This window comes from Procambarus clarkii, chromosome 20, assembly GCF_040958095.1.
Source record: "Procambarus clarkii isolate CNS0578487 chromosome 20, FALCON_Pclarkii_2.0, whole genome shotgun sequence".
Classification (NCBI taxonomy): domain Eukaryota; kingdom Metazoa; phylum Arthropoda; class Malacostraca; order Decapoda; family Cambaridae; genus Procambarus; species Procambarus clarkii.
In genome coordinates this window covers 39,164,113-39,186,313 of record NC_091169.1, presented here as the reverse complement: position 1 = coordinate 39,186,313, position 22,201 = coordinate 39,164,113, and the positions used below count along the sequence as shown (strand labels likewise).

Here is a 22,201-nt window from a genome sequence, read left to right as displayed (position 1 = left end):
AGCAGGAGAGTGACCAGTTTTGTCCACCGTCGCTCCAGCAGGCGACGCTGGACACACCGTGGGAAGATATGGAAGTCCTGGAATAGGATCGAACACGCGCCTGCCTCGGCAGAGGGGGGCCTCGTAGCCTGGTGGATAGCGCGCAGGACTCGTAATTCTGTGGCGCGGGTTCGATTCCCGCACGAGGCAGAAACAAATGGGCAAAGTTTCTTTCACCCTGAATGCCCGTTACCTAGCAGTAAATAGGTACCTGGGAGTTAGTCAGCTGTCACGGGCTGCTTCCTGGGGGTGGAGGCCTGGTCGAGGACCGGGCCGCGGGGACACTAAAAGCCCCGAAATCATCTCAAGATAACCTCAAGATAACGCGTTCTTGAGATTCAATTGATTGATTGACAGTTGAGAGGCGGGCCGAAAGAGCAGAGCTCAACCCCCGCAAGCACAACTAAGGGAATACAACTAGGTGAATACATCCATCAACCCCCCTCCCTCCCTCCCCCCCTCGTCCTCTCGCGCCCCCCCCCCTCCCTTCCCCCCACCCCCTCCCTTCCCCCCCACCCACTCCCATCCCCCCCACCCCCTCCCATCCCCCCCTTCTACCCCCCTCCCCCTCCCTTCCCCCCCACCCCCTCCCATCCCCCCCACCCCCTCCCATCCCCCCCACCCCCTCCCATCCCCCCCACCCCCTCACTTCTACCCCCCTCCCCCTCCCTTCTACCCTCCTCCCCCTCCTCTCTCCATGTAAGGAATAACAACATTAGAAACATTCTCCTTCAAAAACCGCGGACTGGGGGGGGGGGGGAGAGGAAGTGCCGGCAAATTGAATGGGAACCTCCCGTGGGAATTCAGTTTTTAACGGCGTATCCGGCTTGCAGCGTCATGCGAGACGCCTCCCAGTTCGCGTCATGCAGGTCGGCGTTCAATCCCCGACCGTCCAAGTGGTTGGACACCGTTCCTTTCCCCCCGTCCCATCCCAAATCCTTAGCCTGACTCCTTCCCAGTGCTGTAATAGTCGTAATGGCTTGGTGCTTTCTCCCTGATAATTCCCTCCCTCACAGCCCTTTCTGCTCCTATCCGGCACCTGTAGTTGGGGTTGTAGGGATGGAGGAAGGTATATCCGGCCTTGTAGCCGATGTTGGAGGGAGGGGGAGGGTGTCAGTGCATCCGGCCTTGCATCTTCAAGAGAAAACTGGACTGTTTTCTAAGAGAAATTCCGGATCAGCCGGGCCGTGGTGGGTATGTGGGCCTGCGGGCCGCTCCAAGCAACAGCCTGGTGGACCAAACTCTCACAAGTCGAGCCTGGCCTCGGGCCGGGCTTGGGGAGTAGAACAACTCCCAGAACCCCATCAACCAGGTATCAACCAGGTTGCAGGGGGGGGGGGTAACTTGGTCTATAGAGCAGTTGCTTGAAGCAGGCCGTAGCTGATGGACAAATGGCCAGACTTCCTGCATTAAACACCCTGACGTTTTCAAGCCTTGCTGGGGAAAAGGCCTGATACCAAGGCGACTTGTCTAGATAAGTCTAGCAGTCCAGCAACGAGGAAGCCTGGTCAATGACCGGGCCACGGGGACACTAAGCCTCGGAACAACTCTTTAAGTATTCAACAGAGAGCTTGATGAACACCTCCGAAGGATACCTTATCAACCGTGGGAGTTGATTTGTACAACAGACTGCGAGCAGCGGCGTCTAACAGCCTGGTTGACCAGACAACCAACCAAGAGGCCTGGTCAGAGAGAGACCGGGACGTGGGGATATTGATTCCCGGAACCAACAGCAGCTAGCTCGCCAGGTATATCTTGAGGTTATCTTGAGATGATTTCGGGGCTTTTTAGTGTCCCCGCGGCCCGGTCCTCGACCAGGCCTCCACCCCCAGGAAGCAGCCCGTGACAGCTGACTAACACCCAGGTACCTATTTTACTACTAGGTAACAGGGGCATAGGGTGAAAGAAACTCTGCCCATTGTTTCTCACCGGCGCCTGGGATCGAACCCGGGAGCACTGGATCACAGTCCAGCGTGCTGTCCGCTCGGCTCCCTACAGTGGCTTACCTAAAAGTGACGAGACAATTATTATATTTGCTAAATTACGAGAATTAAATAACCTACATGTTATGTTTATTTATAGGAATTTTTAATAGAGCGAATAGGTCGAAAATCCCAACAAGAGAGACTGATTGGGCGGCCGTATTGGACAGGTGTCGACTGCTGCAGGATGCACAATGGACAGGGAATTGGATTGAATCTGCTCGCCCGAAGGAACTCTTGAAGAACTGAAATTTACAACATTTTCTTGAGAGAGTTTTCCAGGGGTTGGGTTAGACGGGGGAGAGCAGAGGAGTGCGTGCGTGAGTGCTTGCTTGCGTGCGTGATACAGGTAAATTAGGATGAGAGTCAGAATATTAGACGACTGATAAAGGCAGTTGTCAACTTGGAAAGGCGGGACCCAAGAACTAACAGCTCGATCCTGCAAGCACAAATACGTAAATAAACACATACAAACACTCTCATGTATGTAAGCACACACTTATGTATGTTAATCAAGCGGCAGCATTACCGAACGAGCATCTAAGAGCAGTAACAACGGCTCTCTGGTAGCCTGGTAATACTGCAGACTACCTGACTTTAATCCCCGCAGACCATGTCTCTCTTCCAGCCGAAATTGTAAGGATATATTCGCCGTCTGTCTGTTGGTGAGTCAAGATGCCAGAGGAGGGGAAGGGGGGGCGTTCGTCTCAAGTTGTTAACTGTGTCTACAGTAACGTCAGTATTACGTTGTCTCTGAGCCTCCACCGACCGTTTACTGCACCAAGTACAACACCTCACCTTGCACAAAGTACCACGCCTCACCTTGCACAAAGTACCACACCTCACCTTGCACAAAGTACCACGCCTCACCTTGCACAAAGTACCACGCCTCACCTTGCACAAAGTACCACGCCTCACCTTGCACAAAGTACCACGCCTCACCTTGCACAAAGTACCACGCCTCACCTTGCACAAAGTACCACACCTCACCTGCGCCAGGTGAGGACAGGAATGGCGCGTGCGCAGACATCACATTGGATGATTTTTTTTCTTTCCTGCTTCTTATGTTTTTATCTCTCTACAGTGTTCTCCTCTTTCCTCGTTTATCCATTTTATTTTGCTCCCTTATACGTGAAGCAGCTTACGACAGTCCTATTAGTGACTAGTGACAAGGGAGAGTCGTAAGCCTTTTATTAAGGCCATTCAGGAAAAGATTAGTCATTTTCTGGCTAGATGAATGTTGTAATCAACGAGTTCTAAAACATTTAATTCTCGGTTTCATTCATCTTTCATTTTTACTTATTTCATATATCTTTTCCCCTCTCACCCATACATCTCTTCTTACCTTTATCTCTCTCGTCTGGTAGAAGCCAACCGGTTTAGTCAGTCATGACTAAACGTTTAGGTTACATTTATTATGTAACGATGTATAACCTAACGATGTTTCGGTTACATCGTTACATCTAACTCTTCGCCAATTGCCTCGACAGTTCGTTAAGAGTTGTGGTGTTAAGTGTTGTATCTTTTAGCATTGTACTTTTATATACGTATATACGAGGGAGGAGCCGGTCGGCCGAGCGGCCAGCACGCTGGACTTGTGATCCTGTGGTCCCGGGTTCTATCCCGGGCGCCGGCGAGAAACAATGGGCAGAGTTTCTTTCACCCTATGCCCCTGTTACCTAGCAGTAAAATAGGTACCTGGGTGTTAGTCAGCTGTCACGGGCTGCTTCGTGGAGGTCGAGGACCGGGCCGCGGGGACACTAAAGCCCCGAAATCATCTCAAGATAACCTCAAGATATGTTGTTGTTATCCAGGTCAATGAGTTGAAATTAGTGTTCATGGTTTTAATTTATTTTGGCTTATACATCTACCCACAATTGTGAGTAGACAGAATGCATTAGGCAGTGATGTGGTGAAGGCTGACTCCATACACAGTTTCAAATGTAGATATGATAGAGCAACCCGTTCTCGCAAATGTAATGAGTCAATATTGACTTATTAAATATGTGCATAGGTGACATACTTAACATAATAGTTTCCCTTGAAAAGCTTCATAGAAAACACCGACCTTACCTAACCTACTTAGTATGTTAAGATAAGCATCTTATTGCTTCGTAATTACAATTATTACCTAACCTATACCTATAATAGGTTAAGTAACAATTGTTATTACGAAGCTATAAGATGCTTGTTTTAACATACTAAGTAGGTTAGGTAAGGTCGGTGTTTTCTATGAAGCTTTTCAAGGGAAACTATTATGTTTAGTATGTCACCTATGCACGCAACTAATAAGTCAATATTGACTTATTAAATTTGCGAGAACGGGTTGGATAGAGCCCAGTAGGCTCAGGAACCTGTACACCAGTTAATTGACGGTTGAGAGGCGGCGACCAAGGACCCAAAGCTCAACCCCCGCAAGCACAAATAGATGAGTACACACACTTGCAAGTCTATCTTCTCACACTGTAATACAAGTGTGACGCCGTCAGACGACTGCTAAGACAAGCCACCGGCCTGCATCACTACTCGCTAAGCCACCATTAGGGAGTGAATTATACTAATATGACGAGGTGCTGAAATAATTCTTCTGGTCCCTATAAAATGTTTAAGGCCACTTCTTCCTTGGGCGGGTGTAGTCCGTCGCTGACGCGGCCCTCAAAGTTAGAAAATTTATGAATCTTTTTCAACCAAATAATCGAAGTCAGTGAACTTATGAAGCGTTTCTTACATGGTCATCAGATTCAGGGGGGATTTACGAAGCCTTTTCCGCTAAATCGTCAAATTTTGAGAGGCGATATACCCGCATGTGGTCTATCCTCCCGGTACAGCAGGGAGGGTACTGTGGACGGTACACCGCTTCTCCCTACCGTACCAACTCTTGATGGTACCTTACCTGGCGATGATTACGGGGCTTAGCGTCTCCTCGGCCCGGTCCTCTACCAGGCCTCCTCGTTGCTGGACTGGTCAACCAGGTAAACCCAGGTTAACCAGGTACACCACCCTTCCCTCTCATCACCTGTGACGTTGTAGCAGAGGTACGGCGACGTTTAACAGAGGTACGGCGACGTTTAACACAGGTACGGCGACGTTTAACACAGGTACGGCGACGTTTAACAGAGGTACGGCGAGGTTTAACAGAGGTACGGCGAGGTTTAACAGAGGTACGGCGAGGTTTAACAGAGGTACGGCGACGTTTAACAGAGGTACGGCGACGTTTAACAGAGGTACGGCGAGGTTTAACAGAGGTACGGCGACGTTTAACAAAGGTACAACGACGTTTAACAAAGACAACATGTACGGGCATGAATCACCTGCCTGTATAACTGCCTCTAGTTTACCAACTGCCTGCATGTGTAAAATTTGTAAATAAAATGTGTGTTTGTGTGGGTGTGTGTGGGGGGGGGGGAGTTTAGAGGGAGAGCTTCGTTTGTCTTGCATAGTCCGTGTTTGTGTTGCGTCTGCTTGTGAAGGGTTGTATTGCTGTGGTGTTTGTCAGTCCTGTGTGAGTTGGACACCACGTGTGGGCATGTTTGTGTCCCCTATTTGAGTGTGTGTGTGTGTGTGTGTGTGTGTGTGTGTGTGTGTGTGTGTGTGTGTGTGTATTCACCTATTTGTGCTTGCGGGGGTTGAGTTTTGCTCTTCCGGCCCGCCTCTCAACTGTCGATCAACTGTTTCACTAACTACTACTGTGTGTGTGTGTGTGTGTGTGTGTGTACTCACCTATTTGTGCTTGCGGGGGTTGAGCTTTGGCTCTTTGGTCCCGCCTCTCAACTGTCAATCAACTGGTGTACAGGTTCCTGAGCCTACTGGGCTCTGTCATATCTACATTTGAAACTGTGTATGGAGTCAGCCTCCACCACATCACTGCCTAATGCATTCCATCCGTTAACTACTCTGACACTGAAAAAGTTCCTTCGTGTGTGTGTGTGTGTGTGTGTGTGTGTGTGTGTGTGTGTGTGTGTGTGTGTGTGTGTGTGTGTGTGTGTGTGTACTCGCCTAGTTGTGCTCACGTGGGTGACCTTTGGGGTCTTTGGTCCGTCCGGCCTTACAAGCGTCAATCAACCGGTGTACAAGTCCCTGGGCCATTTGTTCTACCATATTTACATTTGAAATTATTTATAGAGTCTTCCTCCACCACATCACTGCCTAGTGCGTTCCACTTGTTAACTACTCTGATAGTAAACAAATGCTTTATAATGTCTCATTTAGGTACTCTGCTTTCCATGTATGTTCCCTTATGCGAGTACCACCCGTGCTAAATTGTTCGTGTTTTTCCAACTTAGCAATTCACATTGATAATTTTGTATGTTGTTATCATGTCTCCCCTAATTTTTTTGCCTTCGAGCGACGTTTGGTTGAATTAATGTAGCCTTTCCTAGTAATTCATACCTCGTAGTTCTGGGACTAGTCTGTGCTTCTCCTGGGGTAGCAGGAAGAAGTGACATATATAAATATATGTATACATATGTTCATATACACAAAATTGTATAATTAATATATATATATATATATATATATATATATATATATATATATATATATATAATCAGTATATGCTGTACATATAATATGATATATTAGAAGTGACACTGTAACGAAAATGAAATGCCTGCTCTCGTAAATATATCTGCAGTATATGTAATATATATATATATATATAAATATATGTGCAGTATATGTAATTGAATGCGTCCATGCGTGCATCGCAGGCGTCAGAAGCAGGGGAAAAAGGATATTAATCCCACACAACTCCCAGAGCTGATTATTACGTGTCCCTCTTTACCAGGTTTTCCCTAAAGATATGAAGCGATTGTGCATGCTTTATGATAATGAATATTGATTGGGACTGGTGGGGGGTGGGGGGATATTGATTGGGACGGGTGGGGGGGGGGGATATTGATTGGGACGGGTGGGGGGGATATTGATTGGGACTGGTGGGGGGGGATATTGATTGGGACTGGTGTGGGGGATATTGATTGGGACTGGTGGGGGGATATTGATTGGGACGGGTGGGGGGGATATTGATTGGGACTGGTGTGGGGGGGATATTGATTGGGACGGGTGGGGTGAATATTGATTGGGACGGGTGGGGGGGATATTGATTGGGACTGGTGGGGGGGATATTGATTGGGACGGGTGGGGGATATTGATTGGGACTGGTGGGGGATATTGATTGGGACGGGTGGGGGGGGATATTGATTGGGACGGGTGGGGGGGATATTGATTGGGACTGGTGGGGGATATTTCACAGGGATTAGTTTCGATTCGTGGGTCTGGTCCTATGCAATTCTGGTGAGAGCTGTTCAAGTAGTGTGTGCAGGAATGGAAGAGTTGAATCAGTCTGACACTTGGGAGGATGTGTCAGACTGTGTATACAGCTTCACTATTTTCCTCTAGCAGGTGAGGACTGTGTCCAACAGCCTGGTTGACCAGACCACCAACCAGAAGGCCTGATCAGAGACCGGGCCGCGAGGACGTTAATCCTCGGAACCATCACAAGGAAACCAGGGGCCAGATTCACGAAGCAGTTACGCAAGTACTTACGAACGTGTACATCTTTCCTCAATCTTTGACGGCTTTGATTACATTTATTAAACAGTTTACAAGCCTGAAAGTTTCCCAATCAACTGTTGTTATTGTTATAAACAGCCTCCTGGTGCTTCGGAGCTCATTAACTGTTCAATAATTGTAAACAAAGCCGCCAAAGATTGAGAAAAGATGTACAGGTTCGTAAGTGCTTGCATAAATGCTTCGTGAATCTGGCTCCAGGTAGCCAGCCTCGGACCATGTGAGAACGTTCTTTTAATAGTTTCGTTATTGAACATACTGACTTCCTGAAGTTATTGTGAATCACAGGGGATGTTATGCTAATCCCCTCTAAGCGCAGAAGCTGTAGCTGTCTCGCCTGCTCCGTCGTATCTGCCTTTTATCAGAACAGTAGCAAATCCTGTCCACTATACAAGTCTGGTCTCTTGCTTCTATCAGAGGGCAAGTTGTACCTGTCCTGACTACTCTTATTTCTTTCTTTTATCAGGCCAGAAGCAAAACCCGTCTTCTTTATTAGCTAAGTCAATCTTATTTCTTTCAAACCAGTTTTTATCTGGCCGTACCGAAGCGGTTCTCTGGAGCAGGCGTGCTAGAAGGGTACGACTCGCTGGCTGGCCACTATATTAGTTAGGTCTATCTTGTTCCAAGGTTTAACATATTAGGGTCTCACTACACCAAGCAAGCAAGCAAGCAGCTGTATTGTGTTATCTCTTATCAAACCTCAGCCTAACGAAGTGGTTAAGCTCGGGCATGGGTAGATTATGAGGTGACTGCTCCATGAGTTTGTGTGGCTAGGCGAGGTCATATGAGTTGATGAGGTCATTTGGCTTCGTGATGTTACCTACTTCAAGATGTCATGTTGCTTGATGAGCTCGTGTTGTTTCATGAAGTCATGTGGGTTTTATGTGGTCATGAGTAGTAACCGAGCTTCGGGTCATAGTTCGAGCTACAGAACGCTCAGACATGTTCTTTGTATAATGTGTTACCTGCTTGATATCTGCTTGATGGGGTTCTGGGAGTTCGTCTACTCCCCAAGCCTGGCCTCGAACCATGGGAGGCTTGTTACCATGTCGGTAGTTGTTAGATAGTCGGTAGGTGAAGTCACAGTGAGAGGTTGTGTTAACCGGAGCTCCTGAGTGTTGTTATATTATCATTGCAATATGGAAGTTGTAGTTAAGGACCTGGTGACTCTAGTGGGAGCCCTGAGGACAGAGTTGGACTTTCTGCGGGAGGAGGTGCGTCAGCTGAAGGGACAACGAGAGGTAACGAAGGAGGAGACCAGCAGTGGAGGGACCTCGTCTTGGAGAGTTGTGAAAGACAGGGGCCTTAAGAAGACTTTGATAAAACCGCCTTCAAACGCCATAGCAACTTCTAATTCATTTGACGTTTTGGAGGACGAGTGCTGTGGAGAGACTGTGGATCGCGCAAAAGGGAAAGCAACGAAGAGAAAGGAAGCGCAGGCCCCTCAGAAAGTAAAGGAAGTACCTAAGCAAACATTAGTTGTGGGAGATTCCCAGATAAGGTATTTGGATAGAACGTTTTGTGCTAGAGATAGGGGGAACAGGTTAAGGGTTTGCTATCCCGGAGCTGGCATTGGTGATATTATAAACAACATGAATGATATTATGGCGGGTAATGGGAACAATCCCATTATTTGCATTAGCGTGGGAGGAAATGATGTTGGTCGAGTTAGGAGTGAGGAACTGATTCAGAGGTATAAAACAGCCATAGAGTTAGTTAGGAGCAAGGGAGGAATCCCGATCATATGTGGCATTCTTCCAAGAAAGGGAGTGGGAAATGAATGGATATCGAGGGCACTTGGTGTCAATTGCCGGCTGGAAAGATATTGCAAATCAAATGCAATATCTTTCATAGACAACTGGGAACACTTCTATGGAAGAAATGAAATGTATGCTCGTGATGGGGTGCATCTATCGAGAGCTGGGGTTGTTGCTGTTGCGAACTCGTTAGAAGAAGTGGTTAGAGGTGTTTGTTTGGGTTTAAACTGTTAGTAGATAGAGGTATGGGAATTGATTTGGAGGAAGGAGGTAATAATAGTATGTGTTTGTGGGAGAAAGGAATTGGCAAAACGATCAGGGAAAGAGAAGGTCCGCAAAAAAACAATTCACTTAGGGTATATTACACTAACAGTAGAAGTCTAAGAAATAAAATTAACGAATTAAATGCTCTTGTCTGCACAGAAAGAATAGATATTGTTGCACTTACCGAAACGTGGATGAATGTAGAAAATAGAGAACTATTAGCTGAATATCAAATATATGGATTTAAACTATTTCACACAGATAGATATATTAGACGAGGAGGTGGAGTAGCCATATATGTTAGGGACAATTTGAAATGTAGTCTCAAAGAGGGAATCAAAACAGAGCCACACACAGAAACTATTTGGATTGAATTAAACGAAAAAGCTAATAATATTATAATAGGAGTAATATATAGGCCACCAAATTTAGACAGAATGGAAGCAAAGCATCTATGGGATGAAATATCTAGAGCATCTAGATCTAACAGTATTTATGTCATGGGTGACTTTAATTTTAGCGGAATAAACTGGTTGAACAAAACAGGGAATAGTGAAGCAGAAGATTTTCTAGAATTAATTGACGATTGCTTTCTTACGCAACACATTAAGGAACCAACACGGGAAAATAATATTTTAGATTTAGTGTTAACTAACAGGGAAACGCAAATTAATGACATCGAAATAGGGAGTGAGCTAGGGAGCAGTGATCACAAAGAAATCAGATTTAGCATAGAATGGAATAGACCAGTAGGAGAAAATTCTGTTAAAGTGCCAGATTTTCGAAAAGCTGATTTTAATAGCCTAAGAAATTTTTTGGGTCAAATTGATTGGAAAGTCTTGGGTATGGGGTGTGGGCCGGTCTTGGAGCGAGACATGAACCCAGCGATAGGTGACTTAAATGGGGATTTCGATGTGGATTCAATATATAACTTATTTAAGAATATTCTAAACAAAGCACAGGAACGTAGTATACCATACAAATTGAATAGATCGAATACTAATGACCCAAAGTGGATAACAAAGAATTTGAAGAACCTTATAGGTAAAAAGAGAGCTTGGTACAAAAGGATTAAAAATGGGGAGGTCACTTTAGAACAGGAATTCATACAACTGGTTAGAAATGTTAAAAAAGAGATAAGGAAAGCAAAAAGAAGCTATGAAGTTCGCATAGCAGGGCAAGCAAAGACAAATCCTAAAGGGTTTTTTCAGTTATATCGTACTAAGACTAGGGAAAGGATAGGTCCATTAAAAACTGAGACAGGTCAAATAACAGATAGTGATGAAGAGATGAGTAGTATTTTTAATAAATATTTTGTATCTGTATTTACTAAAGAGGAACTTAACAATATGCCTTCAGCCGAACAAGTCTATGTGGGTGGGGACGAGGACAGGTTGACGAGTTTAGCAGTTACCAGGGAGGATGTTCTTAAACAAATAGTAAAACTCAAACCAAACAAATCCCCAGGGCCGGATGAAGTGTTTGCCAGGGTGCTTAAAGAATGCAAAGAGGAGCTTTGTGACCCACTGTCAACCATATTTAATAAATCAATAGAGTCAGGCAGAGTGCCAGAGTTTTGGAAAGTTGCTAATGTGATACCAGTTTTTAAGAAAGGAGATAGATCACTTGCGTCTAACTATCGACCAATTAGCCTAACGTCTATTGTGGGAAAGTTACTCGAATCTATAATAGCAAATAAAATTCGTCTTCATCTTGAAAAACATAAATTAATAATTGAGTCGCAACATGGTTTTATAAATGGCCGTTCATGTTTAACAAATTTGTTATCTTTTTATTCTAGCATTGTTGAGGCAGTTGATAGTGGTAAGGATTGCGATGTTGTATACCTTGACTTTAGCAAAGCTTTTGATACAGTGCCACATGAAAGACTGATTAAAAAGATAGAGTCTCATGGTATTGGGGGTGCTATATTAAGCTGGATTAGGGCATGGCTATACCAAAGGAAACAGAGAGTTAGTATAAATGGAATCAAGTCAGAGTGGGAAAATGTTGTAAGTGGAGTGCCTCAAGGCTCTGTCCTGGGACCTCTGTTGTTTATAATATATATAAATGATTTAGATTCAGGTTTGAGTAGCAACATTTGCAAATTTGCCGATGATACGAAAATCGGTAGGGAAATTAATTCGGAGGAGGACTCACTATCACTTCAAGTTGATCTAGATAGGGTTTTGAAATGGTCAAAGGATTGGCAGATGCAGTTTAATGCTGATAAATGTAAAGTTCTGAGGTTAGGTAATGATGATAGAGTTACAAGATACGAGCTAGATGGTGTTGTGATTGCGAAGTCGGATTGCGAAAGGGATCTGGGAGTTATGATTAGTAAGAATTTAAAACAAAAGGATCAATGCATAAATGTTCGTAATAAGGCAAATCGGACACTTGGATTTATTAATCACAGCGTTAGTAACAAGACACCTGGTGTGGTTCTCAAGCTATATCTTGCTCTAGTTAGGCCCCATTTAGATTATGCAGTTCAGTTTTGGTCGCCATATTATAGAATGGATATAAATTCACTTGAACGTGTCCAGCGTAGGATGACTAAGTTAATTCCCCAAATTAGAAATCTTTCATATGAAGAAAGATTAATAAAGCTTAAGTTGCATTCACTGGAAAGGCGAAGAGTTAGGGGTGACATGATAGAGGTTTACAAGTGGATGAATGGACATAACCGGGGGGATATTAATAGGGTATTAAAAGTATCAACACAGGACAGAACACGAAACAATGGGTATAAATTGGATAAGTTTAGATTTAGGAAAGACTTGGGTAAATACTGGTTCAGTAACAGGGTTGTTGATTTGTGGAACCAATTGCCGCGTAACATTGTGGAGGTGGGGTCCCTCGATTGTTTCAAGCACGGGTTGGACAAGTATATGAGTGGGATTGGGTGGTTATAGAATAGGAGCTGCCTCGTATGGGCCAATAGGCCTTCTGCAGTTACCTTTGTTCTTATGTTCTTATGTTCTTATGGGAGACTTGACTGTAATCATGTTGGCTTTCTGACCTTGGCTTCAGACTCGCTTCGTGTTGGGAGATCGCCCTCAAAACACAAGTTAATGTATATTTAAGACCAAGCATATGGAGACTGTGTACCATTTCCTCTCCATTAACATGTCAAGGAGTTGTAAACTTTCAAGAGGCTCGATTATCTTTTTAAATACCCTTATGTTTGCTTACTATAAATGGTACACGTCTCTCAAGATTTCCTCATCTGTTGCCCATTAGATTCGTGTGTGGAGTTCCAAATCATTGCTGTGGAACTTACCACAGGGAGCCGGTCGGCCGAGTGGACAGCACGCTGGACTTGTGATCCTGTGGTCCTGGGTTCGATGCCAGGCGCCGGCGAGAAACATTGGGCAGAGTTTTTCACCCTATGCCCCTGTTACCTAGCAGTAAAATAGGTACCTGGGTGTTAGTCAGCTGTCACGGGCTGCTTCCTGGGGGTGGAGGCCTGGTCGAGGACCGGGCCGCGGGGACACTAAAAAGCCGCGAAATCATCTCAAGATAACCTCAAGATAACAGATACAAACTACATGTATAGAGACGGCTGTGGGCAACTTTTGGAATCATTTGTGCTGTTAGAGACAATTGCTATATCATTGTTTTTTGTGAAATTGTCCTCATGAAATTGTTCCTTAGCCAAATAAACTTTAGGATTCAGTTCCTGGTCCCGTTATGTGCTTCTGCAACCAGTTTCACTACCGTTCACGGAATAGTTGTAGGGTTACCTTGAAGTTACCTTGAAGTTACCTTGAAGTTACCTTGAGGTTACCTTGAAGTTACCTTGAAGTTACCTTGAAGTTACCTTGAGGTTACCTTGAAGTTACCTTGAGGTATCTTGAGGGTGCATAATGAACGACCAAAACTGTATTATGTGGATATCTTAAATGGATAACTTTAAAGGGATACCCTAATGTAGACAGCCTAAATGGATACCTTAAATTTCCCTTTCTTGGATACCTTAAATTCCCTTACATGGATACTTTAAATAGATACCCTTAAATGGTTACCCTAAACAGATACCCTTATGTGCTACACGAATACTTATCTGTGACCTTCCATTAAATCATTAGCATTTGTACAAGATATAACAAATTAACATTTCCTATCATGGGCCAAATCACAATGAGCAGTTTGTAATAAACTTTGAATAGCACATTACAGCTTACATGTGCCTTTAATTGGCATGCGAGTAATCCAGTATAATGAAGGGGGGGGGGAATAATCTCTTGTGTGGAGGGATAGAGGAGTGAGCGATTATGTTTACACAAGCCCAGTCGGGTCATAGTTCAGGATTGTTTGACCACTGCTGCAGACACTGGGCGGTTCGGGTCAGGTGGTAATGTCACCCCATTAATGTTGGGCCGCTCCAAGCAACAGCCTGGTGGACCAAACTCTCACAAGTCAAGCCTGGCGTTGGGTCGGGCTTGGGGAGTAGAAGAACTCCCAGAACCCCATCAAGCAGGTAACTTCTGGAGGGTTTATCTAGGCAAGGTTGTGACCTCTCAAGCTTATTGACCCTTCCTTCACCCCCCCCCTCTTCCTCCAGCATCCTGCCTCTACAAAATCTCTCCTCTCTTTCCTCTCCAACATTCTCTTTCTTTATCTCCCCCCTCCCCCCCCCCCCTCTCTCTCTCTCTCTCTCTCTCTCTCTCTCTCTCTCTCTCTCTCTCTCTCTCTCTCTCTCTCTCTCTCTCTCTCTCTCGCTCTCTCTCTCTCGCTCTCTCTCTCTCTCTCTCTCTCTCTCTCTCTCTCTCTCTCTCTCTCTCTCTCTCTCTCTCTCTCTCTCTCTCTCTCTCTCTCTCTCTCTCTCTCGCTCTCTCTCTCTCGCTCTCTCTCTCTCGCTCTCTCTCTCTCTCTCTCTCTCTCTCTCTCTCTCTCTCTCTCTCTCTCTCTCTCTCTCTCTCTCTCTCTCTCTCTCTCTCTCTCTCACTCTCAGAAAATGTAATGTCTCGAAGCACTGAAAACTACTTAAAACGTGCCAGAAAACACATCCCGGATTTCAGAGTTCATGAAAGTCGTGGGGGTCGCTGTAGTTGCCGATATTTCTTAAACGTTGGCAAAAAGGGGGTGGGAGCCGATCCCGACCGGTTTTAGACATGCACCCCCCCCCCCATGTGCTATTTTGGAAAGTTGTGTGAGGCTAGCGCCAAACGTCTGGCCTACTTTGGGCTGACAGATAATAAATTTACACATATATACTAATATAGAGAGAGAAAGACAGAGAAGTGGGAACACTTCTCTGTTTATATTCATGGACCTGCGCTTGTGCAAGTGTGGGAGAGTTGTGTATGAGAGTGTGTGGGGTTGGGTGGTGGTTGTTGTTATAGATTCAGCTACTCGGAACAAGTTCCAAGTAGCACGGACTATGGTGAGCCCGTAACTTACCTGGCACAGGAACGGGGCAAGTAGCACGGGCTATGGTGAGCCCGTAGTGAACTTACCTGGCACAGGAGCGGTGCGATGGTTGGGAGGGGGATTGTGGGTTAAGAGTTCTGACTGTAAGGGGGTGAGATGGAGATGAGAGAGCGTTGAAGGGGGGAAGATGATGGCACAATACCCCATCCATCTTAAACATATTACACCTGTCACCTGCTGACGCCCCGCCAAGGTTCCCTCTGCCGCCAGCAAGCGTAATTATGCCCCCAGACCTTCACTGCTTCTGACACCTCATTTCCTCGTCTCAAGATCTATATATAAATATACAAGGTTCTCCCCTGGTGCTGCATATCCTCTTCTCCGAGGCTAAGGGGCCTTACAATCACAGGTGTACGTTCTACGTGGAAGGTAGTGGGGTCTTAGTTGCTAGAATATAAAGCTGTCGGCTACTGAATTATCGTGTAAGGGAGAGACATGACCTCATTTGCATGTCATAATTATTCTAAGTCTCCAATTTTTTTGTTAATCTTGCTAAATTGTTCTCCTTTTAAAGTCCATTCTTTTGTCTCGTCGGCTTTTGTCTTGTTCTAACATTCTCTTTACATGTAGACTTTTGTTTTTTGTTCTTGTTGGTTAAGACATTTTTCTTTGGATTTTTTTTTGTTTAGTTTTCCTCTTCTTTTCCATTTCCATTTTCCTTTTTTCCATCTTTTCCATTTCCATTTTCCATTTCCATTTTCCTCCATTTTCCATATTACTTGGTACGTCTTTAGCTAATTGGTCGACACGGCTTATGTTTCACGGTGTCTCCCGATTCTCAGGTTTTTAATGTTTATGTTGACCAGACCACACACTAGAAGTTGAAGGGACGACGACGTTTCGGTCCGTCCTGGACCATTCTCAAGTCGATTCGATCGTCCCTTCAACTTCTAGTGTGTGGTCTGGTCAACATACTTCAGCCACGTTATTGTGACTCATCGCCTTTAATGATTATGTTTCTCTTGCATTCTTATGGATTTTTAATTGCTTGTTTGCTGTCATGTGCTTCGGTTGGTTGTGGCATTTAAGAAAAAAATTGGCAAATGGGAGAACCCCCCCCCCTTCACAGGCTAGATTGGGATATGAGATCTATAGAAATTCTCTACATGTAATCTGCTCGTAAATGTATACGTAAGTGTAAATATTATATATCAACCCGTTCTCGCACTTTCTTTAAGTCAATATTGACTTATTAAATAAGTGCATATGTGACATACTAATTTATTGTGAATATTTTAGTTTACCTTGAAAAGCTTCATAGATAGGCCCTAGAGCTTAACCTCACGTCCCCATTGGCACTATTAGGTAAGTACCATGAGCTACCGCGCTGGCCCGAGGGCGGCGAACAGAAAACGAGAATATTTTGATGGGCGACCTCACCTAATGGGGCATTTTCTGCGTCATTGTACCATTCGCGGCAGTTTGGCCTGTCGCATAGAGAATAAGTGGGTGGCTGATGGTGGCTTAGGGGGGTGGGGTGCTGGAGGAACGGGGGGTGATGCTGGGTTCGTGGGGGAGGACTGTTAACGGCAGGGGTGAGGCTGGGTTTCCATGAGTTCTATTAACGGGGGCATTAGGTTATGACGATACGGGATATGATTTATCTCAACTCGAAATGAATCAAAGGTAATCCAAAGATTACCCTTGGGACAATTAATCTTAATGAAACACAATCATGTTCCAATCTAGAGAAAGCTACATATCGAATCCTGACGAATGAGGTGGAGAAAGATTAGCAGAAGGCTCTCCTCTTACAGAAGACTAGGAGGAGGCCTGGTCGACGACCGGGCCGCGGGGTCGCTGAGCCCCGAAATTACCTCAAGGTAACCCCCCCCCCTGTCCACTACGAGTCACTGTTGGTAGGAATAAACTAAGAAATGTAGCGTAGTGAGGATTTCTTTGGTTAAATATGATTTTATGGCAACATTGATTCCTTGGGTCTATAGTGTTGCGTCTTAGGTATGTTTGTTTGTTTGGTCTTAAACATTAAACCGTAGGAAGGGCTCTGATATTAAACATCAAATCATAGTTAACATCATTTTTATCTCGAGCTTTAAATATCAAGCCATAGATGTTTGAAGAACCGGGCTGTGGTGGATATGTGGGCCTGTGGGCCGCTCCAAGCAACAGCCTGGTGGATCAAACTCTCACAAGTCAAGCCTGGCCTCGGGCCGGGCTTGGGGAGTAGAAGAACTCCCAGAACCCCATCAACCAGGTATATGTGGGCCTGCGGGCCACTCCAAGCAACAGCCTAGTGGACCAAACTCACAAGTCAAGCCTGGCCTCGGGCCGGGCTTGGGGAGTAGAAGAACTCCCAGAACCCCATCAACCAGGTATCAACCAGGTATGAAGCCAAAGATCAAATTATTACAAACACTAAACTATTTCTGTGTTTGTTTCAACATAGACTGACAGCAATGAAGATAAATCACCGTAGAAGTCAACGTTTGACTTGTGTGTTTGTATTCCTCTCTCGTCCACAAAACACCCCGTAAAACACTGTATATAATGAAGCGTCATTATTACTGTCAACAAAAAGTTTTAAAAGTGGTTTGAAGCTGTATTGCCGGAGTACTTCAAGGTCTGAGGACCGGGCCAACTTGTGCATACTAAATTTACGAGACGACTCGCTCTCGTTGTCGTTCTCTCTCGTTTGCTGTGTGTGTGTGTGTGTGTGTGTGTGTGTGTGTTCATCTAGTTGTGCTTGCGGGGGTTGAGCTCTGCTCTTTCGGCCCGCCTCTCAACTGTCAATCAACTGTTTCTACTACTACTCCCCCCCCCCACACACACACCCCACGAAGCAGCCCGTGACAGCTGACTAACTCCCAGGTACCTATTTACTGCTAGGACCACAGGATCACGTGTACAGCGTGCTGTTCGCTCGGCCACCGGCTCCCTATGTGTGTGTGTGTGTGTGTGTGTGTGTGTGTATGTTGAAAGGCTATTGGCTCAGTTGCTTTGTACAAGTCTTGGAGACTTTTGTGCTATGCCAACTGCGTTTTAAACTGTTTTTCACCACTTACTGTTCTATGCTTTCTTTTGCACTGTTTTACACCTCTTTAGTCCCGCCAATATTTTAATGATTTATATTAGTTACGAATACATTTTTGATTGTGCGGAAAGCTACTTATTCAAAACTCTTAAACCCCCAAAAACCAATAGTCCACACTAATTCTCAACATGCCTATTATCCCGGGTACTGCCAGCAGCCGCGTGTAGGAGCGCTGACGTGGCGCTATGACAATAATTTCATCTTAAGTTTTGTTGACACAAAAGTTTCATCGCCTGACTGATGTCGAGGCTTTGCACACACACTCTCCTCCTCGTCCCCCATTCCCTCTCCCCCCTCTTTCCCCTCATCCACCGCCTCTCTCTCCTCTCCATCCACCGCCTCTCTCCCCTCACTCCCACTCTCCCCCTTCTAAAGTAACCTACGCTTAAGTGAATAACAAGAAGAAAATACGAAGTGTAAACCAAGCATTTGAGTTCGACAAAGACTACACCGTGGCGGACCAGAAGGTCCAGCCACACACCTCTTGAGCTCTAGCATCCGTGAAATTGGAAAGCGAGCAATGATAATCCATTAACCGAGGCCCTGCACTCTCCCTGTAATGCTGCTCCGTCTCCCACTCTCCCTCTCCCCCTCTCCCCCCCTCTCCCTCTCCCCCCCCACTCCCCCTCTCTCCCCCTCTCCCCCTCTCCCCCTCTCTCTCCCCCTCTCTCTCCCCCTCTCCCCCTCTCTCCCTCTCTCTCCCTCTCTCTCCCTCTCTCCCCCTCTCTCCCCCTCTCTCCCCCTCTCTCCCTCTCTCTCCCAATTTCTCCCTCTCCCCCTCTCTCCCTCTCTCCCTCTCCCTGCGCTCTCAGGTGAGGTTCGCGAGGATTAGCGGGAATCGTCCTGAAGTGGTTTCATTGAGGAAAAGATGAGGGAACTGGATAACATTTCACTCGCAAAAACGTTTTCAAATTGGACTTGAGAAAACTTCAGTATAGGAACGTTAGCTATAATGATGATTTAAGTTATTACCTGTTCTGTATTCAGCTATGTTACCTGCAGTTATAGACGAGTGAAGAACTGTGTAAGAGGATTATAGGGAACTGCTACTCAGGTGAATTATGGTGAACTGAACATGGAATCTCGTGGGATATTAGAACGTGAAGCACTTCATGGTATTTATCCATTGCAGAGTGAAGTACTTTAGTCACGTCAAATTGCTTCGTTTGAAGGCCCAATATAGATGCATTCTAGTTGGGTACACAAGCAAGAAGTTTATCAAGAGGATCGTCGAGGACGCCAATGGTAGCACGTGTGAGACATGACAACATCCCATGTAGCACCTTCAGACCATTCCTCCCACACACACACACACACACACACATACACACACACACACACACACACACACACACACACACACACACACACACACACACACACACACACACACACACACACACTAACAGATTAATATATTGTAATAATTAAGAACAGGTCACAATTTATCAATTAGCAGTATCAATAAGGCAAGGCAAAGGAGTTAGTAAAGCAGGACATTGATGGTCATGAGACAGGTCAAGATACAGGACACTGACAGGGGTCACGAGGCAGATCAAGATGGCGAGGCAGGTCGTAGATGGCGAAGCAGGTCGTAGATGGCGAGGCACGTCGTAGATGGCGAGGCAGGTCGTAGATGGCGAGGCAGGTCGTAGATGGCTAGGCAGGACGCCGAGGCAATAAGATGAACACAACGTCTGTGCAAGATGGTCGACCGACCTCTTGACGCCACTCTGCAGACTCCAAGGAGAAATTTACCGTTGTTTAGCGACTTCTCGCCGACTGCTCGCTTAACTTGCGACGGCCGTAATCACGTCCAGGATTGGTCCTTATGCCCTGGGCTCAATTGGCCAGGATTTATTTGTTCTTCTGTGTTTTTGTGTTTAAATCAGTCCCCTGTGTGTGTTTCTTTGTGTGTTTTGTGTTTAAATCAGTCCCCTGTGTGTGTTTTGTGTTTAAATCAGTCCCCTGTGTGTGTTTCTTTGTGTGTTTTGTGTTTAAATCAGTCCCCTGTGTGTGTTTCTTTGTGTGTTTTGTGTTTAAATCAGTCCCCTGTGTGTGTTTCTTTGTGTGTTTTGTGTTTAAATCAGTCCCCTGTGTGTGTTTCTTTGTGTGTTTTGTGTTTAAATCAGTCCCCTGTGTGAGTTTCTTTGTGTGTTTTGTGTTTAAATCAGTCCCCTGTGTGTGTTTCTTTGTGTGTTTTGTGTTTAAATCAGTCTCCCTGTGTGTGTTTCTTTGTGTGTTTTGTGTTTAAATCAGTCCCCTGTGTGTGTTTCTTTGTGTGTTTTGTGTTTAAATCAGTCTCCCTGTGTGTGTTTCTTTGTGTGTTTTGTGTTTAAATCAGTCCCCTGTGTGAGTTTCTTTGTGTGTTTTGTGTTTAAATCAGTCCCCTGTGTGTGTTTCTTTGTGTGTTTTGTGTTTAAATCAGTCCCCTGTGTGAGTTTCTTTGTGTGTTTTGTGTTTAAATCAGTCCCCTGTGTGTTGTTTTAAAGTTTACTGTTTGAAATTCCTTTCTTGACGTATTGAATGAAATAATTTTGTGATATAGAACTTGGTGAGTTTTTTATGTGATAAGTCGTCATTCGGTTCGATCTTGTTACTCGTTATCTTTAATATATATTTTTTAATAATTTTTTTATATTTTTTTAACCTGTGTTATTGAGTTTTGGGTCTAATTTAGGTAGGTTAATTAGTTTTAGTTGAAATTTTAAAGGTTATATATATTAAATGCAATGTTGTAACCCTTTTTGTGTAATGAATTTTTAAATGTAATTAAATGTAATATATCTGTTATGCATGCAACAAGTTCGAATTGTCAAACAACTAATTTTGTTGTTTGTTTGTTTGTTTAGGCGATGGGTGACGTAAAATAAGCAGTTATTGTTCACCAAATGATATATCAACTGACACTCTAACTACCGATAGTTTCACCGTGTTCTGTTTTAATGATAACATAAACATGTTATCATGTTTTAATGATAACATGTTTGCCACTTTGTTGTTAACTGAGGCTAGAATTGATGATAAATGTTACTGATGATCCTAGTGAAACTGGAAGCCAGAGTTGGTAGTCGTCTTCAACTTGTCTGGTGCCTATCTCTGGTAACTGATTTATTTGGTGAGATTAGTACTAGTATTTAGTATGAGATTATGAGTAATCTAAATGTATGTAAATTATCTCTCTCTCTCTCTCTCTCTCTCTCTCTCTCTCTCTCTCTCTCTCTCTCTCTCTCTCTCTCTCTCTCTCTCTCTCTCTCTCTCTCTCTCTCTCTCTCTCTCCCCTAGTGTGTCAGGCGTCTCACTTTTCAGTAAGTTTTACATTTGTTTAATCATCTCTACCACCAAAGTATCTATTTTTGTTTACCTTTACTCTCAGTTAAAACCCTTCACATTGTTATATATTTGGCCAAATGTTTAATAACATATTTGTGTCATTTTTATGACGAGAAATTGATTTTAATGTTTTTTTTGTTGACCAGACCACACACAGTAGAAGGTGAAGGGACGACGTTTCGGTCCGTCCTGGACCATTTCTCAAGTCGATTGTGACAATGTTTTTTTTTTGTCTTGCTCTTGTACAGGAGGATCCGTGTGCGGCTGGGTGTACGGGAGCCTGGTGTTCATAGTGGCTCTGGCCGTCTATTGGAACGCTCTCAGTTGCAGCTTTGTGTTTGACGACATCTCTGCCATCAAGGAGAACCGAGACCTTCGTCCCCACACACCCGTCACTAACCTCTTCCTCCACGACTTCTGGGGCACGCCCATGCAAAAGGTCAGTGTCTGTAACACCTCTGAAAAAAAAGATTTACAGTTACATCCGGGTTCTCACGTGACAGTCACGAGTCTTCGTTGTCACGTGACAGTCACGAGTCTTCGTTGTCACGTGACAGTCACGAGTCTTCGTTGTCACGTGACAGTCACGAGTCTTCGTTCTCACGTGACAGTCACGAGTCTTCGTTGTCTCGTGACAGTCACGAGTCTTCGTTGTCACGTGACAGTCATGAGTCTTCGTTGTCTCGTGACAGTCACGAGTCTTTGTTGTCACGTGACAGTCACGAGTCTTCGTTCTCACGTGACAGTCACGAGTCTTCGTTGTCTCG

At 44.9% G+C, this 22,201-nt stretch overlaps 1 protein-coding gene across 1 annotated transcript in view; it reads left to right on the top strand.

Moving 5' to 3' along the window:
- LOC123755346 (Transmembrane O-mannosyltransferase targeting cadherins 3) overlaps positions 1-22,201 on the top strand; it is a 672,781-nt gene that overhangs the window by 288,176 nt on the left and 362,404 nt on the right. Inside the window, exon 2 of the mRNA XM_045737885.2 lies at positions 21,683-21,873. Within this exon, the coding sequence (XP_045593841.2) occupies positions 21,683-21,873 (191 nt within the window). The remainder of the gene's footprint in view (positions 1-21,682; positions 21,874-22,201) is intronic.